Raw genomic sequence first — 21,818 nt, forward strand, 5'->3', positions numbered from 1 at the left:
ACCACTACCAGCCTGGTTCCTCCTACTGTAGCTGCCCACTACCAGCCTGGTCCTCCTACTGTAGCAGCCCACTACCAGCCTGGTCCTCCTACTGTAGCAGCCCACTACCAGCCTGGTCCTCCTACTGTAGCAGCCCACTACCAGCCTGGTCCTCCTACTGTAGCAGCACACTACCAGCCTGGTTCCTCCTACTGTAACAGACCACTACCAGCCTGGTTTTTCCTACTGTAGCAGCCCACTACCAGCCTGCGTCCTCCTACTGTAGCAGCCCACTACAGCCTGGTTCCTCCTACTGTAGCAGACCACTACCAGCCTGGTTCCTCCTACTGTAGCAGACCACTACCAGCCTGGTTCCTCCTACTGTAGCAGCCCACTACCAGCCTGGTCCTCCTACTGTAGCAGCCCACTACCAAGCTGTTAGCCAGGCGGTTGCTATGTACACAGACTGGCTGGGCTCTCTACCTCTGGACCAGTCCATTTAAACACCGTTTGACACCTCAGTGGTCACTTTGCCTCATTAGAACTGGTTCTAACAGCAGCTTAGAAAACACAGGGTATCTACTCTATGCAACATGCATGAATGCCCATCACAAGGTTTGACGTCTGTTTCAGGTGTAAAGGCCAGTTCAGCAGTGGCTGTGGGTCCCTGTCTCTGGTCCAGCAGTATGTGATGTTCAACCTTCCCCTGGAGAGACCTCTGTTTCTGAAACACTGTAAAGGTAAGAACCCCCCTAATAATTACATCAGTCAATCAAGTGGAACACATGAAGACCTTTCTCTCCTAATATGGAGAGCACCAAGAGACTGCAGTCTGGGTTGCCATGACATGGCACATGTTCCTAAAACATTTACAGTAAAACATTTACAGTAGAATTGGAATGATTTAATTATATCAAATCAAATGTAGACCTTACTGTGAAATGCTTACTTACAAGCCTTTTACCAACAATGCAGAGGTAAAAATTAAGAAAGTCAATAACAATAATGACACCATAGACTAGATGTACCAGTCCTACCATGTCAATAACAATAATGACACCATAGACTAGATGTACCAGTCCTACCATGTCAATAACAATAATGACACCATAGACTAGATGTACCAGTCCTACCATGTCAATAACAATAATGACACCATAGACTAGATGTACCAGTCCTACCATGTCAATAACAATAATGACACCATAGACTAGATGTACCAGTCCTACCATGTCAATAACAATAATGACACCATAGACTAGATGTACCAGTCCTACCATGTCAATAACAATAATGACACCATAGACTAGATGTACCAGTCCTACCATGTCAATAACAATAATGACACCATAGACTAGATGTACCAGTCCTACCATGTCAATAACAATAATGACACCATAGACTAGATGTACCAGTCCTACCATGTCAATAACAATAATGACACCATAGACTAGATGTACCAGTCCTACCATGTCAATAACAATAATGACACCATAGACTAGATGTACCAGTCCTACCATGTCAATAACAATAATGACACCATAGACTAGATGTACCAGTCCTACCATGTCAATAACAATAATGACACCATAGACTAGATGTACCAGTCCTACCATGTCAATAACAATAATGACACCATAGACTAGATGTACCAGTCCTACCATGTCAATAACAATAATGACACCATAGACTAGATGTACCAGTCCTACCATGTCAATAACAATAATGACACCATAGACTAGATGTACCAGTCCTACCATGTCAATAACAATAATGACACCATAGACTAGATGTACCAGTCCTACCATGTCAATAACAATAATGACACCATAGACTAGATGTACCAGTCCTACCATGTCAATAACAATAATGACACCATAGACTAGATGTACCAGTCCTACCATGTCAATAACAATAATGACACCATAGACTAGATGTACCAGTCCTACCATGTCAATAACAATAATGACACCATAGACTAGATGTACCAGTCCTACCATGTCAATAACAATAATGACACCATAGACTAGATGTACCAGTCCTACCATGTCAATAACAATAATGACACCATAGACTAGATGTACCAGTCCTACCATGTCAATAACAATAATGACACCATAGACTAGATGTACCAGTCCTACCATGTCAATAACAATAATGACACCATAGACTAGATGTACCAGTCCTACCATGTCAATAACAATAATGACACCATAGACTAGATGTACCAGTCCTACCATGTCAATAACAATAATGACACCATAGACTAGATGTACCAGTCCTACCATGTCAATAACAATAATGACACCATAGACTAGATGTACCAGTCCTACCATGTCAATAACAATAATGACACCATAGACTAGATGTACCAGTCCTACCATGTCAATAACAATAATGACACCATAGACTAGATGTACCAGTCCTACCATGTCAATAACAATAATGACACCATAGACTAGATGTACCAGTCCTACCATGTCAATAACAATAATGACACCATAGACTAGATGTACCAGTCCTACCATGTCAATAACAATAATGACACCATAGACTAGATGTACCAGTCCTACCATGTCAATAACAATAATGACACCATAGACTAGATGTACCAGTCCTACCATGTCAATAACAATAATGACACCATAGACTAGATGTACCAGTCCTACCATGTCAATAACAATAATGACACCATAGACTAGATGTACCAGTCCTACCATGTCAATAACAATAATGACACCATAGACTAGATGTACCAGTCCTACCATGTCAATAACAATAATGACACCATAGACTAGATGTACCAGTCCTACCATGTCAATAACAATAATGACACCATAGACTAGATGTACCAGTCCTACCATGTCAATAACAATAATGACACCATAGACTAGATGTACCAGTCCTACCATGTCAATAACAATAATGACACCATAGACTAGATGTACCAGTCCTACCATGTCAATAACAATAATGACACCATAGACTAGATGTACCAGTCCTACCATGTCAATAACAATAATGACACCATAGACTAGATGTACCAGTCCTACCATGTCAATAACAATAATGACACCATAGACTAGATGTACCAGTCCTACCATGTCAATAACAATAATGACACCATAGACTAGATGTACCAGTCCTACCATGTCAATAACAATAATGACACCATAGACTAGATGTACCAGTCCTACCATGTCAATAACAATAATGACACCATAGACTAGATGTACCAGTCCTACCATGTCAATAACAATAATGACACCATAGACTAGATGTACCAGTCCTACCATGTCAATAACAATAATGACACCATAGACTAGATGTACCAGTCCTACCATGTCAATAACAATAATGACACCATAGACTAGATGTACCAGTCCTACCATGTCAATAACAATAATGACACCATAGACTAGATGTACCAGTCCTACCATGTCAATAACAATAATGACACCATAGACTAGATGTACCAGTCCTACCATGTCAATAACAATAATGACACCATAGACTAGATGTACCAGTCCTACCATGTCAATAACAATAATGACACCATAGACTAGATGTACCAGTCCTACCATGTCAATAACAATAATGACACCATAGACTAGATGTACCAAGCCTACCATGTCAATAACAATAATGACACCATAGACTAGATGTACCAGTCCTACCATGTCAATAACATAATAATGACACCATAGACTAGATGTACCAGTCCTACCATGTCAATAACAATAATGACACCATAGACTAGATGTACCAGTCCTACCATGTCAATAACAATAATGACACCATAGACTAGATGTACCAGTCCTACCATGTCAATAACATAATAATGACACCATAGACTAGATGTACCAGTCCTACCATGTCAATAACAATAATGACACCATAGACTAGATGTACCAGTCCTACCATGTCAATAACAATAATGACACCATAGACTAGATGTACCAGTCCTACCATGTCAATAACAATAATGACACCATAGACTAGATGTACCAGTCCTACCATGTCAATAACAATAATGACACCATAGACTAGATGTACCAGTCCTACCATGTCAATAACAATAATGACACCATAGACTAGATGTACCAGTCCTACCATGTCAATAACAATAATGACACCATAGACTAGATGTACCAGTCCTACCATGTCAATAACATAATAATGTGTGTGTGTGCGTGCGTGCGTGCGTGCGTGCGTGCGTGCGTGCGTGCGTGTGTGTGTGTGTGTGTGTGTGTGAGCGTATGTAGTGTGTGTGAGCGTATGTAGTGTGTGTGTGTGAGCGTATGTAGTGTGTGTGAGCGTATGTAGTGTGTGTGTGTGTGAGCGTATGTAGTGTGTGTGTGTATTGTGTGTGTGTGATTGTATGTAGGTTGTGTCAGGGCGTATAGAGCCAGTGCAAGAATGTCATTCAATCAAAACAGGGGTCAATGTTAGCAGTCCGAGTAGCCATTACCTGTTCAGCAGCCTAATGGTTTGGGGGTAGAAGCTGTTCAGCAGTCTAATGGCTTGGGGGTAGAAGCTGTTCAGCAGCCTAATGGTTTGGGGGTAGAAGCTGTTCAGCAGTCTAATGACTTGGGGGTAGAAGCTGTTCAGCAGTCTGATGGCTTGGGGGTAGAAGCTGTTCAGCAGTCTAATGGCTTGGGGGTAGAAACTGTTCAGCAGCCTAGTGGTTTGGGGGTAGAAGCTGTTCAGCAGTCTAATGGCTTGGGGGTAGAAACTGTTCAGCAGCCTAATGGTTTGGGGGTAGAAGCTGTTCAGCAGTCTAATGGCTTGGGGGTAGAAGCTGTTCAGCTGTCTGATGGCTTGGGGGTAGAAGCTGTTCAGCAGTCTGATGGCTTGAGGGTAGAAGCTGTTCAGCTGTCTAATGGTTTGGGGGTAGAAGCTGTTCATCTGTCTAATGGTTTGGGGGTAGAAGCTGTTCAGCAGTCTGATGGCTTGGGGGTAGAAGCTGTTCAGCAGTCTGATGGTTTGGGGGTAGAAGCTGTTCAGCAGTCTGATGGCTTGGGGGTAGAAGCTGTTCAGCTGTCTGATGGCTTGGGGGTAGAAGCTGTTCAGCAGTCTTATGGTTTGGGGGTAGAAGCTGTTCAGCAGTATATTGGCTTGGGGGTAGAAGCTGTTCAGCAGTCTAATGGCTTGGGGGTAGAAGCTGTTCAGCAGTCTAATGGCTTGGGGGTAGAAGCTGTTCAGCAGTCTGATGGCTTGGAGGTAGAAGCTGTTCAGCAGTCTTATGGCTTGGGGGTAGAAGCTGTTCAGCAGTCTAATGGTTTGGGGGTAGAAGCTGTTCAGCAGTCTAATGGCTTGGGGGTAGAATCTGTTCAGCAGTCTGATGGGGGTAGAAGCTGTTCAGCAGTCTGATGGCTTGGGGGTAGAAGCTGTTCAGCAGTCTAATGGGGGTAGAAGCTGTTCAGCAGTCTAATGGATTGGGGGTAGAATCTGTTCAGCAGTCTGATGGGGGTAGAAGCTGTTCAGCAGTCTGATGGCTTGGGGGTAGAAGCTGTTCAGCAGTCTAATGGTTTGGGGGTAGAAGCTGTTCAGCAGTCTAATGGCTTGGGGGTAGAATCTGTTCAGCAGTCTGATGGGGGTAGAAGCTGTTCAGCAGTCTGATGGCTTGGGGGTAGAAGCTGTTCAGCAGTCTAATGGCTTGGGGGTAGAAGCTGTTCAGCAGTCTAATGGCTTGGGGGTAGAAGCTGTTCAGCAGTCTGATGGCTTGTGGGTAGAAGCTGTTCAGCAGTCTGATGGCTTGGGGGTAGAAGCTGTTCAGCAGTCTGATGGCTTGGGGGTAGAAGCTGTTCAGCAGTCTGATGGCTTGGGTGTAGAAGCTGTTCAGCAGTCTGATGGCTTGGGGGTAGAAGCTGTTCAGCAGTCTGATGGCTTGGGGGTAGAAGCTGTTCAGCAGTCTGATGGCTTGGGGGTAGAAGCTGTTCAGCAGTCTGATGGTTTGGGGATAGAAGCTGTTCAGCAGTCTGATGGCTTGGGGGTAGAAGCTGTTCAGCAGTCTGATGGCTTGGGGGTAGAAGCTGTTCAGCAGTCTGATGGCTTGGGGGTAGAAGCTGTTCAGCAGTCTAATGGCTTGGGGGTAGAAGCTGTTCAGCAGTCTAATGGCTTGGGGGTGGAAGCTGTTCAGCAGTCTGATGGGGGTAGAAGCTGTTCAGCAGTCTAATGGCTTGGGGGTAGAAGCTGTTCAGCAGTCTAATGGCTTGGGGGTAGAAGCTGTTCAGCAGTCTGATGGCTTTGGGGTAGAAGCTGTTCAGCAGTCTGATGGCTTGGGGGTAGAAGCTGTTCAGCAGTCTGATGGCTTGGAGGTAGAAGCTGTTTAGCAGTCTTATGGCTTGGGGGTAGAAGCTGTTCAGCAGTCTAATGGCTTGGGGGTAGAAGCTGTTCAGCAGTCTGATGGTTTGGGGGTAGAAGCTGTTCAGCAGTCCGATGGCTTGGGGGTAGAAGCTGTTCAGCAGTCTGATGGCTTGGGGGTAGAAGCTGTTCAGCAGTCTAATGACTTGGGGGTAGAAGCTGTTCAGCAGTCTGATGGCTTGGGGGTAGAAGCTGTTCAGCAGTCTGATTGCTTGGGGGTAGAAGCTGTTCAGCAGTCTGATTGCTTGGGGGTAGAAGCTGTTCAGCTGTCTAATGGTTTGGGGGTAGAAGCTGTTCAGCAGTCTGATTGCTTGGGGGTAGAAGCTGTTCAGCAGTCTGATTGCTTGGGGGTAGAAGCTGTTCAGCAGTCTGATTGCTTGGGGGTAGAAGCTGTTAAGGAGCCTTTTGGTCCAAGACTTGGCGCTCCGGTATCGCTTGCCGTGCGGTAGCAGAGAGAACAGTCTATGACTTGGGTGGTCTTTGACAATTTTTAGGGTCTTCCTCTGACACCGCCTAGTATAGAGGTCTTGGATGGCAGGAAGCTTGGCCCCAGTGATGTACTGGACCGTACGTACTACCCTCTGTAGTGCCTTAGTCGGATGCCGAGCAGTAGCCATACCAGGCGGTGATGCAACCGGTCAAGATGCTCTCAATGGTGCAGCTGTATAACTTTTTGAGGATCTATATAATGTACAGTACAATGCTTAACCATGTATATTATACAGTATAATATGTTATACAGTTGAATATCCTACCAGTCTCTCTCTGCCCCTTAGCCTTCAAGTCAGCTCTGAGACCAAACCCTTTCAGAGGAAACGTCTACAACATCTGTGGGAAGGTCCTCTTCTCTGGTAGGGTTTCTCTGTTATTCTCACTGACAATATACACAACATCACTCTGTACAATGATGGGGATGATTGAGTATAAATGTTTAGTTGTACTGCTATCAATAATCATACAAGTATTATTTGAGATGTCTTCTGCCTTGTGTTGTAATAAATAAATGAATGTCAACATTTAACCTGTACTTGCATCCCCAGTTGTGAGTATTATTTAGATAAAGGTTTGTCCTCAAGGCAGGGAGCGCCAGCTGATGGTAGGAAACTGAGTTCCTTCACTCTCCACTGGTTTAGTTTGGTTGAGTAGTTTCTCCTCACTTTATTCATACAGACGTTTATGTGGCGTTGGTGAATGAGGAGAGAGTGCAGAATGAAGAGAGTGCAGAATGAAGAGAGTGCAGAATGAAGAGAGTGCAGAGGTCTGAGAGTGCAGGAGGTCTGAGAGTGCAGAATGAAGAGAGTGCAGAATGAAGAGAGTGCAGAGGTCTGAGAGTGCAGAATGAAGAGAGTGCAGAGGTCTGAGAGTGCAGAATGAAGAGAGTGCAGAGGTCTGAGAGTGCAGGAGGTCTGAGAGTGCAGGAGGTCTGAGAGTGCAGGAGGTCTGAGAGTGCAGGAGGTCTGAGAGTGCAGAGGTCTGAGAGTGCAGAGGTCTGAGAGTGCAGAGGTCTGAGAGTGCAGAATGAAGAGAGTGCAGAATGAAGAGAGTGCAGAGGTCTGAGAGTGCAGAGGTCTGAGAGTGCAGAGGTCTGAGAGTGCAGGAGGTCTGAGAGTGCAGGAGGTCTGAGAGTGCAGGAGGTCTGAGAGTGCAGGAGGTCTGAGAGTGCAGAGGTCTGAGAGTGCAGAGGTCTGAGAGTGCAGAGGTCTGAGAGTGCAGAATGAAGAGAGTGCAGAGGTCTGAGAGTGCAGAGGTCTGAGAGTGGAGGAGGTCTGAGAGTGCAGAGGTCTGAGAGTGCAGAGGTCTGAGAGTGCAGAGGTCTGAGAGTGCAGAGGTCTGAGAGTGCAGAGGTCTGAGAGTGCAGAGGTCTGAGAGTGCAGAGGTCTGAGAGTGCAGAGGTCTGAGAGTGCAGAATGAAGAGAGTGCAGAATGAAGAGAGTGCAGGAGGTCTGAGAGTGCAGAATGAAGAGAGTGCAGAATGAAGAGAGTGCAGGAGGTCTGAGAGTGCAGAGGTCTGAGAGTGCAGAGGTCTGAGAGTGCAGAGGTCTGAGAGTGCAGGAGGTCTGAGAGTGCAGGAGGTCTGAGAGTGCAGGAGGTCTGAGAGTGCAGGAGGTCTGAGAGTGCAGGAGGTCTGAGAGTGCAGAGGTCTGAGAGTGCAGAGGTCTGAGAGTGCAGAATGAAGAGAGTGCAGGAGGTCTGAGAGTGCAGGAGGTCTGAGAGTGCAGAGGTCTGAGAGTGCAGAGGTCTGAGAGTGCAGAATGAAGAGAGTGCAGGAGGTCTGAGAGTGCAGAGGTCTGAGAGTGCAGAGGTCTGAGAGTGCAGGAGGTCTGAGAGTGCAGGAGGTCTGAGAGTGCAGAGGTCTGAGAGTGCAGAGGTCTGAGAGTGCAGGAGGTCTGAGAGTGCAGGAGGTCTGAGAGTGCAGGTCTGAGAGTGCAGAGGTCTGAGAGTGCAGGAGGTCTGAGAGTGCAGGAGGTCTGAGAGTGCAGAGGTCTGAGAGTGCAGAGGTCTGAGAGTGCAGAGGTCTGAGAGTGCAGGAGGTCTGAGAGTGCAGGAGGTCTGAGAGTGCAGGAGGTCTGAGAGTGCAGGAGGTCTGAGAGTGCAGGAGGTCTGAGAGTGCAGAATGGAGAGAGTGCAGGAGGTCTGAGAGTACAGGAGGTCTGAGAGTGCAGGAGGTCTGAGAGTGCAGGAGGTCTGAGAGTGCAGGAGGTCAGAGTGCAGGAGGTCAGAGTGCAGAATGGAGAGAGTGCAGGAGGTCAAAGTGCAGAATGGAGAGAGTGCAGAATGGAGAGAGTGCAGAATGGAGAGAGTGCAGGAGGTCAGAGAGTGCAGGAGGTCAGAGAGTGCAGGAGGTCAGAGAGTGCAGAAGGTCAGAGTGTGCAGGAGGTCAGGGTGTGCAGGAGGTCAGAGTGTGCAGGAGGTCAGAGTGTGCAGGAGGTCAGAGTGTGCAGGAGGTCAGAGTGTGCAGGAGGTCAGAGTGTGCAGGAGGTCTGAGAGTGCAGGAGGTCTGAGAGTTCAGGAGGTCTGAGAGTGCAGAGGTCTGAGAGTGCAGGAGGTCTGAGAGTGCAGGAGGTCTGAGAGTGCAGGAGGTCTGAGAGTGCAGGAGGTCTGAGAGTGCAGAGGTCTGTGAGTGCAGAGGTCTGTGAGTGCAGATGTCTGTGAGTGCAGGAGGTCAGAGAGTGCAGAATGGAGAGAGTGCAGAATGGAGAGAGTGCAGGAGGTCTGAGAGTGCAGAATGGAGAGAGTGCAGAATGGAGAGAGTGCAGGAGGTCTGAGAGTGCAGAATGGAGAGAGTGCAGAATGGAGAGAGTGCAGGAGGTCTGAGAGTGCAGGAGGTCTGAGAGTGCAGCGGTCTGAGAGTGCAGAATGGAGAGAGTGCAGAGGTCTGAGAGTGCAGGAGGTCTGAGAGTGGAGGAGGTCTGAGAGTGCAGGAGGTCTGAGAGTGCAGGAGGTCTGAGAGTGCAGGAGGTCTGAGAGTGCAGAGGTCTGAGAGTGCAGAGGTCTGAGAGTGCAGAGGTCTGAGAGTGCAGAGGTCTGAGAGTGCAGGAGGTCTGAGAGTGCAGGAGGTCTGAGAGTGCAGGAGGTCTGAGAGTGCAGGAGGTCTGAGAGTGCAGAATGAAGAGATTGCAGAGGTCTGAGAGTGCAGAGGTCTGAGAGTGCAGAGGTCTGAGAGTGCAGAATGGAGAGAGTGCAAAGGTCTGAGAGTGCAAAGGTCTGAGAGTGCAGGAGGTCTGAGAGTGCAGGAGGTCTGAGAGTGCAGAGGTCTGAGAGTGCAGAGGTCTGAGAGTGCAGAATGGAGAGAGTGCAGAGGTCTGAGAGTGCAGGAGGTCTGAGAGTGCAGAGGTCTGAGAGTGCAGAGGTCTGAGAGTGCAGAGGTCTGAGAGTGCAGAGGTCTGAGAGTGCAGAGGTCTGAGAGTGCAGGAGGTCTGAGAGTGCAGGAGGTCTGAGAGTGCAGGAGGTCTGAGAGTGCAGAATGAAGAGAGTGCAGAGGTCTGAGAGTGCAGAATGAAGAGAGTGCAGAGGTCTGAGAGTGCAGAGGTCTGAGAGTGCAGAGGTCTGAGAGTGCAGAGGTCTGAGAGTGCAGAGGTCTGAGAGTGCAGAGGTCTGAGAGTGCAGAGGTCTGAGAGTGCAGAATGGAGAGAGTGCAGAAGGTCTGAGAGTACAGAAGGTCTGAGAGTACAGAAGGTCTGAGAGTGCAGAGGTCTGAGAGTGCAGAGGTCTGAGAGTGCAGAGGTCTGAGAGTGCAGAGATCTGAGAGTGCAGAGGTCTGAGAGTGCAGGAGGTCTGAGAGTGCAGGAGGTCTGAGAGTGCAGGAGGTCTGAGAGTGCAGAGGTCTGAGAGTGCAGAGGTCTGAGAGTGCAGGAGGTCTGAGAGTGCAGGAGGTCTGAGAGTGCAGGAGGTCTGAGAGTGCAGGAGGTCTGAGAGTGCAGGAGGTCTGAGAGTGCAGGAGGTCTGAGAGTGCAGGAGGTCTGAGAGTGCAGGAGGTCTGAGAGTGCAGGAGGTCTGAGAGTGCAGAGGTCTGTGGAAGTTGAATGATTCTGGAGCTGGTGGTCCTTGGCGTGTTCCTTACTAGTTTCTGTGAATTTTAAGTTACCATCCCTTGAATTAAACTAGTTGCATTGATTTTGTTTTATTCGTGTCTTCTATTGAATGTTCCATGTTGTTTGAGTCATTCTGGAGTTGGATCATGGATGGATGGATGGTGTAGCACTGAACCCCTCCTCATCCTCAGCATGTTGTTTGGTATATGTAGCTGCCACAGTGGTAGTAGGTCCATCAGACAGGTCACTAGGACCATCAGACAGGTCAGTGAGATGCTGAGATATCTCCATGGTCTTCTCCAGACTCTGAGAGGATGATGGAGGTGAGCTACAACACTGTGAGTGGGAATCTCCGTGTCACTCAGCAGCCTTTGGGGGACAGCCACCAGGGAGACCAGGAGCCCTCTGGATGCTTCCTGCTGTTCCATGGAGTGGGATTGACACAGGAGGCCCTGAAGGACTGGCTGAGGCTCTGTGTAAAACAGGTACAACACTGACTGACCAACTACTGGAACACACAGCTCAACTAACTGGCCATCTAACTGGCCATCTAACTGACCATCTAACTGACCATCTAACTAACCATCTAACTGGCCATCTAACTGGCCATCTAACTGGCCATCTAACTGGCCATCTAACTGACCATCTAACTAACTGACCATCTAACTAACTGACCATCTAACTGACCATCTAACTAACTGACCATCTAAATGGCCATCTAACTGACCATCTAACTGACCATCTAACTGGCCATCTAACTGACCATCTAACTAACTGACCATCTAACTGACCATCTAACTAACTGACCATCTAACTGACCATCTAACTAACTGACCATCTAACTAACTGACCATCTAACTAACTGACCAACTAACTGGCCATCTAACTAACTGACCATCTAACTAACTGACCATCTAACTGACCATCTAACTAACTGACCATCTAACTGACCATCTAACTGGCCATCTAACTGACCATCTAACTGACCATCTAACTGACCATCTAACTGACCATCTAACTGGCCATCTAACTGACCATCTAACTGACCAACTAACTGGCCATCTAACTGACCAACTAACTGACCAACTAACTGACCAACTAACTGGCCATCTAACTAACTGACCATCTAACTAACTGACCATCTAACTGACCATCTAACTAACTGACCATCTAACTGACCATCTAACTGACCATCTAACTGACCATCTAACTGACCATCTAACTGGCCATCTAACTGACCATCTAACTGACCAGCCATCTAACTGACCATCTAACTGACCATCTAACTAACCATCTAACTGACCATCTAACTGACTGACCATCTAACTGGCCATCTAACTGGCCATCTAACTGGCCATCTAACTGGCCATCTAACTGACCATCTAACTGACCATCTAACTGACTGACCATCTAACTGACCATCTAACTAACTGACCATCTAACTGACCAACTAACTGACCATCTATCTAACTGACCATCTAACTGACCAGCCATCTAACTGACCAACTAACTGACCATCTAACTGACCATCTAACTGACCATCTAACTGACCAGCCATCTAACTGACCAACTAACTGACCATCTAACTGACCAACTAACTGACCATCTAACTGACCGTCTAACTGACCATCTAACTGACCATCTAACTGACCAACTAACTGGCCATCTAACTGGCCATCTAACTGACCATCTAACTGACCAACTAACTGACCATCTAACTGGCCATCTAACTGACCATCTAACTGACCATCTAACTGACCAACTAACTGATCATCTAACTGACCATCTAACTGACCAACTAACTGACCATCTAACTGACCATCTAACTGACCATCTAACTGACCAACTAACTGACCATCTAACTGACCAACTAACTGACCATCTAACTGACCAACTAACTGGCCATCTAACTGACCAACTAACTGACCAACTAACTGACCATCTAACTGACCAACTAACTGACCATCTAACTGACCAACTAACTGGCCATCTAACTGGCCATCTAACTGACCAACTAACTGACCATCTAACTGACCAACTAACTGACCATCTAACTGGCCATCTAGCTGACCATCTAACTGACCATCTAACTGACCATCTAACTGACCATCTAACTGACCATCTAGCTGACCATCTAGCTGACCATCTAACTGGCCAACTAACTGACCATCTAACTGACCATCTAACTGACCATCTAACTGACCATCTAACTGACCATCTAACTAACTGACCATCTAACTGACCATCTAACTGACCATCTAACTGACCATCTAACTAACTGACCATCTAACTAACTGACCATCTAACTAACTGACCATCTAACTAACTGACCATCTAACTAACTGACCATCTAACTGACCATCTAACTAACTGACCATCTAACTAACTGACCATCTAACTAACTGACCATCTAACTGACCATCTAACTGACCATCTAACTAACTGACCATCTAACTAACTGACCATCTAACTAACTAACCATCTAACTAACTGACCAACTAACTGACCAACTAACTGACCAACTAACTGACCAACTAACTGACCATCTAACTGACCATCTAACTGACCAACTAACTGACCAACTAACTGACCATCTAACTGACCATCTAACTGACCATTTAACTGACCAACTAACTGGCCATCTAACTAACTGGCCATCTAACTAACTGACCATCTAACTAACTGACCATCTAACTAACTGACCATCTAACTAACTGACCATCTAACTAACTGACCATCTAACTAACTGGCCATCTAACTAACTGACCATCTAACTAACTGGCCATCTAACTAACTGGCCATCTAACTAACTGGCCAACTAACTGACCATCTAACTAACTGACCATCTAACTAACTGACCATCTAACTAACTGACCATCTAACTAACTGACCATCTAACTGACCATCTAACTGGCCAACTAACTGACCAACTAACTGGCCATCTAACTAACTGACCATCTAACTAACTGACCATCTAACTAACTGACCATCTAACTAACTGACCATCTAACTAACTGACCATCTAACTAACTGACCAACTAACTGGCCATCTAACTAACTGACCATCTAACTAACTGACCATCTAACTAACTGACCATCTAACTAACTGACCATCTAACTAACTGACCATCTAACTAACTGACCATCTAACTAACTGACCATCTAACTGGCCAACTAACTAACCAGCCATCTAACTGACCATCTAACTGGCCAACTAACTAACCAGCCATCTAACTGACCATCTAACTGGCCAACTAACTAACCAGCCATCTAACTGACCATCTAACTGACCATCTAACTGGCCATCTAACTGACCATCTAACTGGCCATCTAACTGACCAACTAACTGGCCATCTAACTGACCATCTAACTAACTGACCATTTAACTAACTGACCATCTAACTAACTGACCATCTAACTAACTGACCATCTAACTAACTGACCATCTAACTAACTGACCATCTAACTAACTGACCATCTAACTAACTGACCATCTAACTGACCATCTAACTGACCATCTAACTAACTGACCATCTAACTGACCATCTAACTAACTGACCATCTAACTGACCATCTAACTAACTGACCATCTAACTAACTGACCATCTAACTAACTGACCATCTAACTGACCATCTAACTGACCATCTAACTAACCATCTAACTGACCATCTAACTGGCCATCTAACTAACTGACCATCTAACTGACCATCTAACTAACCATCTAACTGACCATCTAACTGGCCATCTAACTAACTGACCATCTAACTGGCCATCTAACTGACCATCTAACTGACCATCTAACTAACTGACCATCTAACTGACCATCTAACTAACTGACCATCTAACTGACCATCTAACTGACCATCTAACTGACCATCTAACTGACCATCTAACTGACCATCTAACTGACCATCTAAATGACCATCTAACTGACCATCTAACTGACCATCTAACTGGCCATCTAACTGGCCATCTAACTAACCATCTAACTGACCATCTAACTGGCCATCTAACTAACTGACCATCTAACTGACCATCTAACTAACTGGCCATCTAACTGACCATCTAAATGACCATCTAACTGACCATCTAACTGACCATCTAACTAACCATCTAACTGACCATCTAACTGACCATCTAACTGACCATCTAACTGACCATCTAACTAACCATCTAACTAACCATCTAACTGACCATCTAACTGACCATCTAACTGACCATCTAACTGACCATCTAACTGACCATCTAACTAACCATCTAACTGACCATCTAACTGACCATCTAACTAACTGACCATCTAACTAACTGGCCATCTAACTAACTGACCATCTAACTGACCATCTAACTAACTGACCATCTAACTGACCATCTAACTAACTGACCATCTAACTGACCATCTAACTAACTGACCATCTAACTGACCATCTAACTAACTGACCATCTAACTGACCATCTAACTAACTGACCATCTAACTGACCATCTAACTAACTGGCCATCTAACTGGCCATCTAACTAACCATCTAACTGACCATCTAACTGGCCATCTAACTAACTGACCATCTAACTGGCCATCTAACTGACCATCTAACTGACCATCTAACTGACCATCTAACTGACCATCTAACTAACTGACCATCTAACTGGCCATCTAACTAACTGACCATCTAACTGACCATCTAACTAACTGACCATCTAACTAACTGACCATCTAACTGACCATCTAACTAACTGACCATCTAACTGACCATCTAACTGACCATCTAACTGACTGACCATCTAACTGACCATCTAACTGACCATCTAACTGACTGACCATCTAACTGGCCATCTAACTGACCATCTAACTGACTGACCATCTAACTGACCATCTAACTGACTGACCATCTAACTGACCATCTAACTAACTGACCATCTAACTGACCATCTAACTAACTGACCATCTAACTGACCATCTAACTGACCATCTAACTGACCATCTAACTGACCATCTAACTGACCATCTAACTGGCCATCTAACTGACTGGCCATCTAACTGACTGACCATCTAACTGACCATCTAACTGACTGACCATCTAACTGACCATCTAACTGACCATCTAACTGACCATCTAACTGACCATCTAACTAACTGACCATCTAACTAACTGACCATCTAACTAACTGACCATCTAACTGACCATCTAACTGACCATCTAACTGACCATCTAACTGACCATCTAACTGGCCATCTAACTGACCATCTAACTGACCATCTAACTGACCATCTAACTGACCATCTAACTGACCATCTAACTGACTGACCATCTAACTGGCCATCTAACTGACCATCTAACTGACTGACCATCTAACTGACCATCTAACTGGCCATCTAACTGACCATCTAACTGACTGACCATCTAACTGACCATCTAACTGACTGACCATCTAACTGACTGACCATCTAACTGACTGACCATCTAACTGGCCATCTAACTGACCATCTAACTAACTGACCATCTAACTGACCATCTAACTGACCATCTAACTAACTGACCATCTAACTGACCATCTAACTAACTGACCATCTAACTGGCCATCTAACTGACCATCTAACTGACCATCTAACTAACTGACCATCTAACTGACCATCTAACTGACCATCTAACTGGCCATCTAACTGACCATCTAACTGGCCATCTAACTGGCCATCTAACTGGCCATCTAACTGACCAACTAACTAACTGACCATCTAACTGACCATCTAACTAACTGACCATCTAACTGACCATCTAACTAACTGACCATCTAACTGACCATCTAACTAACTGGCCATCTAACTGACCATCTAACTGACCATCTAACTAACTGACCATCTAACTAACTGACCATCTAACTAACTGACCATCTAACTGACCATCTAACTGACCATCTAACTGACCATCTAACTGACCATCTAACTGACCATCTAACTGACCATCTAACTAACTGACCATCTAACTGACCATCTAACTGACCATCTAACTGACCATCTAACTGGCCATCTAACTGACCATCTAACTGACCATCTAACTGACCATCTAACTGGCCATCTAACTGACCATCTAACTGACCATCTAACTGGCCATCTAACTGACCATCTAACTGACCATCTAACTGACCATCTAACTGACCATCTAACTGACCATCTAACTGGCCATCTAACTGACCATCTAACTGACCATCTAACTGACCATCTAACTGACCATCTAACTGGCCATCTAACTGACCATCTACCTAACTGACCATCTAACTGGCCATCTAACTGGCCATCTAACTGACCATCTAACTGACTGACCATCTAACTGGCCATCTAACTGGCCATCTAACTGACCATCTAACTGGCCATCTAACTGACCATCTAACTGGCCATCTAACTAACTGACCATCTAACTGACCATCTAACTGACCATCTAACTAACTGACCATCTAACTGACCATCTAACTGACCATCTAACTGGCCATCTAACTGACCATCTAACTGGCCATCTAACTGACCATCTAACTAACCATCTAACTGACCATCTAACTGACCATCTAACTGACTGACCATCTAACTGGCCATCTAACTGACCATCTAACTGGCCATCTAACTGACCATCTAACTAACCATCTAACTGACCATCTAACTGACCATCTAACTGACCATCTAACTGACCATCTAACTGACTGACCATCTAACTGGCCATCTAACTGACCATCTAACTAACTGACCATCTAACTGACCATCTAACTGGCCATCTAACTGACCATCTAACTAACCATCTAACTGACCATCTAACTGACCATCTAACTAACCATCTAACTGGCCATCTAACTGACCATCTAACTGACTGACCATCTAACTGGCCATCTAACTGACCATCTAACTAACTGACCATCTAACTGACCATCTAACTGACCATCTAACTAACTGACCATCTAACTGACCATCTAACTAACTGACCATCTAACTGACCATCTAACTAACTGACCATCTAACTGGCCATCTAACTGACCATCTAACTGACCATCTAACTGACCATCTAACTAACTGACCATCTAACTGGCCATCTAACTGGCCATCTAACTGACCATCTAACTGACCATCTAACTAACCATCTAACTAACCATCTAACTGGCCATCTAACTGACCATCTAACTGGCCATCTAACTGACCATCTAACTGACCATCTAACTGACCATCTAACTAACTGACCATCTAACTGACCATCTAACTGGCCATCTAACTGACCATCTAACTGACCATCTAACTGGCCATCTAACTGGCCAACTAACTGACCATCTAACTGACCATCTAACTAACTGGCCAACTAACAGACCATCTAACTGACCATCTAACTGGCCATCTAACTGACCATCTAACTAACTGGCCATCTAACTGACCATCTAACTGACCAACTAACTGACCATCTAACTGACCATCTAACTAACTGACCATCTAACTGGCCATCTAACTAACTGACCATCTAACTGACCATCTAACTGACCATCTAACTGACCATCTAACTGGCCATCTAACTGACCATCTAACTGGCCATCTAACTGACCATCTAACTGGCCATCTAACTGACCATCTAACTGACTGACCATCTAACTGACCAACTAACTAACTGACCATCTAACTGACCATCTAACTGGCCATCTAACTAACTGACCATCTAACTGGCCATCTAACTAACTGACCATCTAACTGACCATCTAACTAACTGACCATCTAACTGGCCATCTAACTGGCCATCTAACTGACCATCTAACTGGCCATCTAACTGACCATCTAACTAACTGACCATCTAACTGGCCATCTAACTAACTGACCATCTAACTGACTATCTAACTAACTGACCATCTAACTGACCAACTAACTGACCATCTAACTGACCATCTAACTAACTGACCATCTAACTGACCATCTAACTAACTGACCATCTAACTGGCCATCTAACTGACCATCTAACTGACCATCTAACTGGCCATCTAACTGACCATCTAACTGACCATCTAACTGACCATCTAACTAACTGACCATCTAACTGGCCATCTAACTAACTGACCATCTAACTGACCATCTAACTAACTGACCATCTAACTAACTGACCATCTAACTAACTGACCATCTAACTAACTGACCATCTAACTGACCATCTAACTAACTGACCATCTAACTGGCCATCTAACTGACCATCTAACTGACCATCTAACTGACCATCTAACTAACTGACCATCTAACTGACCATCTAACTGACCATCTAACTGGCCATCTAACTGACCATCTAACTGACTGACCATCTAACTGACCAACTAACTAACTGACCATCTAACTGGCCATCTAACTGGCCATCTAACTGACTGACCATCTAACTGGCCATCTAACTGACTGACCATCTAACTGGCCATCTAACTGACCATCTAACTGACTGACCATCTAACTGACCATCTAACTGACTGACCATCTAACTGACTGACCATCTAACTGGCCATCTAACTGACCATCTAACTGGCCATCTAACTGACCATCTAACTGACTGACCATCTAACTGGCCATCTAACTGACCATCTAACTGACCATCTAACTGACTGACCATCTAACTGACCATCTAACTGGCCATCTAACTAACTGACCATCTAACTGACCATCTAACTAACTGACCATCTAACTGACCATCTAACTAACTGACCATCTAACTGACCATCTAACTAACTGACCATCTAACTGGCCATCTAACTGACCATCTAACTGACCATCTAACTGGCCATCTAACTGGCCATCTAACTGGCCATCTAACTGGCCATCTAACTGACCATCTAACTAACTGACCATCTAACTGACCATCTAACTGACCATCTAACTAACTGACCATCTAACTAACTGACCATCTAACTGACCATCTAACTGACCATCTAACTGGCCATCTAACTGGCCATCTAACTGGCCATCTAACTGACCATCTAACTGGCCATCTAACTGGCCATCTAACTGACCATCTAACTAACTGACCATCTAACTGGCCATCTAACTGGCCATCTAACTGGCCATCTAACTAACTGACCATCTAACTGACCATCTAACTAACTGACCATCTAACTGACCATCTAACTGACCATCTAACTGGCCATCTAACTGACCATCTAACTGACCATCTAACTGACCATCTAACTGACCATCTAACTGACCATCTAACTGACCATCTAACTAACTGACCATCTAACTGACCATCTAACTGACCATCTAACTGACCATCTAACTGACTGACCATCTAACTGACCATCTAACTAACTGACCATCTAACTGGCCATCTAACTGACCATCTAACTGACTGACCATCTAACTGGCCATCTAACTAACTGACCATCTAACTGACCATCTAACTAACTGACCATCTAACTGGCCATCTAACTGACCATCTAACTGACCATCTAACTGACCATCTAACTGGCCATCTAACTAACTGACCATCTAACTGACCATCTAACTGACCATCTAACTAACTGACCATCTAACTGGCCATCTAACTGACCATCTAACTAACTGACCATCTAACTAACTGACCATCTAACTAACTGACCATCTAACTGACCATCTAACTAACTGACCATCTAACTGGCCATCTAACTGACCATCTAACTAACTGACCATCTAACTGACCATCTAACTAACTGACCATCTAACTGACCATCTAACTGACCATCTAACTGACCATCTAACTGACTGACCATCTAACTGACTGACCATCTAACTGACTGACCATCTAACTGACCATCTAACTGACCATCTAACTGACCATCTAACTGGCCATCTAACTGACCATCTAACTGGCCATCTAACTGGCCATCTAACTGGCCATCTAACTGACCAACTAACTAACTGACCATCTAACTGACCATCTAACTAACTGACCATCTAACTGACCATCTAACTAACTGACCATCTAACTGACCATCTAACTAACTGGCCATCTAACTGACCATCTAACTGACCATCTAACTAACTGACCATCTAACTAACTGACCATCTAACTAACTGACCATCTAACTGACCATCTAACTGACCATCTAACTGACCATCTAACTGACCATCTAACTGACCATCTAACTAACTGACCATCTAACTGACCATCTAACTGACCATCTAACTGGCCATCTAACTGACCATCTAACTGACCATCTAACTGACCATCTAACTGACCATCTAACTGGCCATCTAACTGACCATCTAACTGACCATCTAACTGGCCATCTAACTGACCATCTAACTAACTGACCATCTAACTGACCATCTAACTGACCATCTAACTGACCATCTAACTGACCATCTAACTGGCCATCTAACTGACCATCTAACTGACCATCTAACTGACCATCTAACTGGCCATCTAACTGACCATCTACCTAACTGACCATCTAACTGGCCATCTAACTGGCCATCTAACTGACCATCTAACTGACTGACCATCTAACTGGCCATCTAACTGGCCATCTAACTGACCATCTAACTGGCCATCTAACTGACCATCTAACTGGCCATCTAACTAACTGACCATCTAACTGACCATCTAACTGACCATCTAACTAACTGACCATCTAACTGACCATCTAACTGACCATCTAACTGGCCATCTAACTGACCATCTAACTGGCCATCTAACTGACCATCTAACTAACCATCTAACTGACCATCTAACTGACCATCTAACTGACTGACCATCTAACTGGCCATCTAACTGACCATCTAACTGGCCATCTAACTGACCATCTAACTAACCATCTAACTGACCATCTAACTGACCATCTAACTGACCATCTAACTGACCATCTAACTGACTGACCATCTAACTGGCCATCTAACTGACCATCTAACTAACTGACCATCTAACTGACCATCTAACTGGCCATCTAACTGACCATCTAACTAACCATCTAACTG

The 21,818-nt window shown here is 45.1% G+C and overlaps 1 protein-coding gene across 1 annotated transcript in view; it reads left to right on the plus strand.

Moving 5' to 3' along the window:
• The window catches only part of dnaaf9 (dynein axonemal assembly factor 9), a 194,146-nt gene that overhangs the window by 148,122 nt on the left and 24,206 nt on the right, over positions 1-21,818 (plus strand). The window contains exons 30-32 of the mRNA XM_055911908.1: positions 613-719; positions 7,122-7,196; positions 11,181-11,362. Coding sequence (XP_055767883.1) covers positions 613-719; positions 7,122-7,196; positions 11,181-11,362 — 364 coding nt within the window. The remainder of the gene's footprint in view (positions 1-612; positions 720-7,121; positions 7,197-11,180; positions 11,363-21,818) is intronic.

Source organism: Salvelinus fontinalis, unplaced genomic scaffold (genome assembly GCF_029448725.1).
Source record: "Salvelinus fontinalis isolate EN_2023a unplaced genomic scaffold, ASM2944872v1 scaffold_0105, whole genome shotgun sequence".
NCBI classification, from domain to species: domain Eukaryota; kingdom Metazoa; phylum Chordata; class Actinopteri; order Salmoniformes; family Salmonidae; genus Salvelinus; species Salvelinus fontinalis.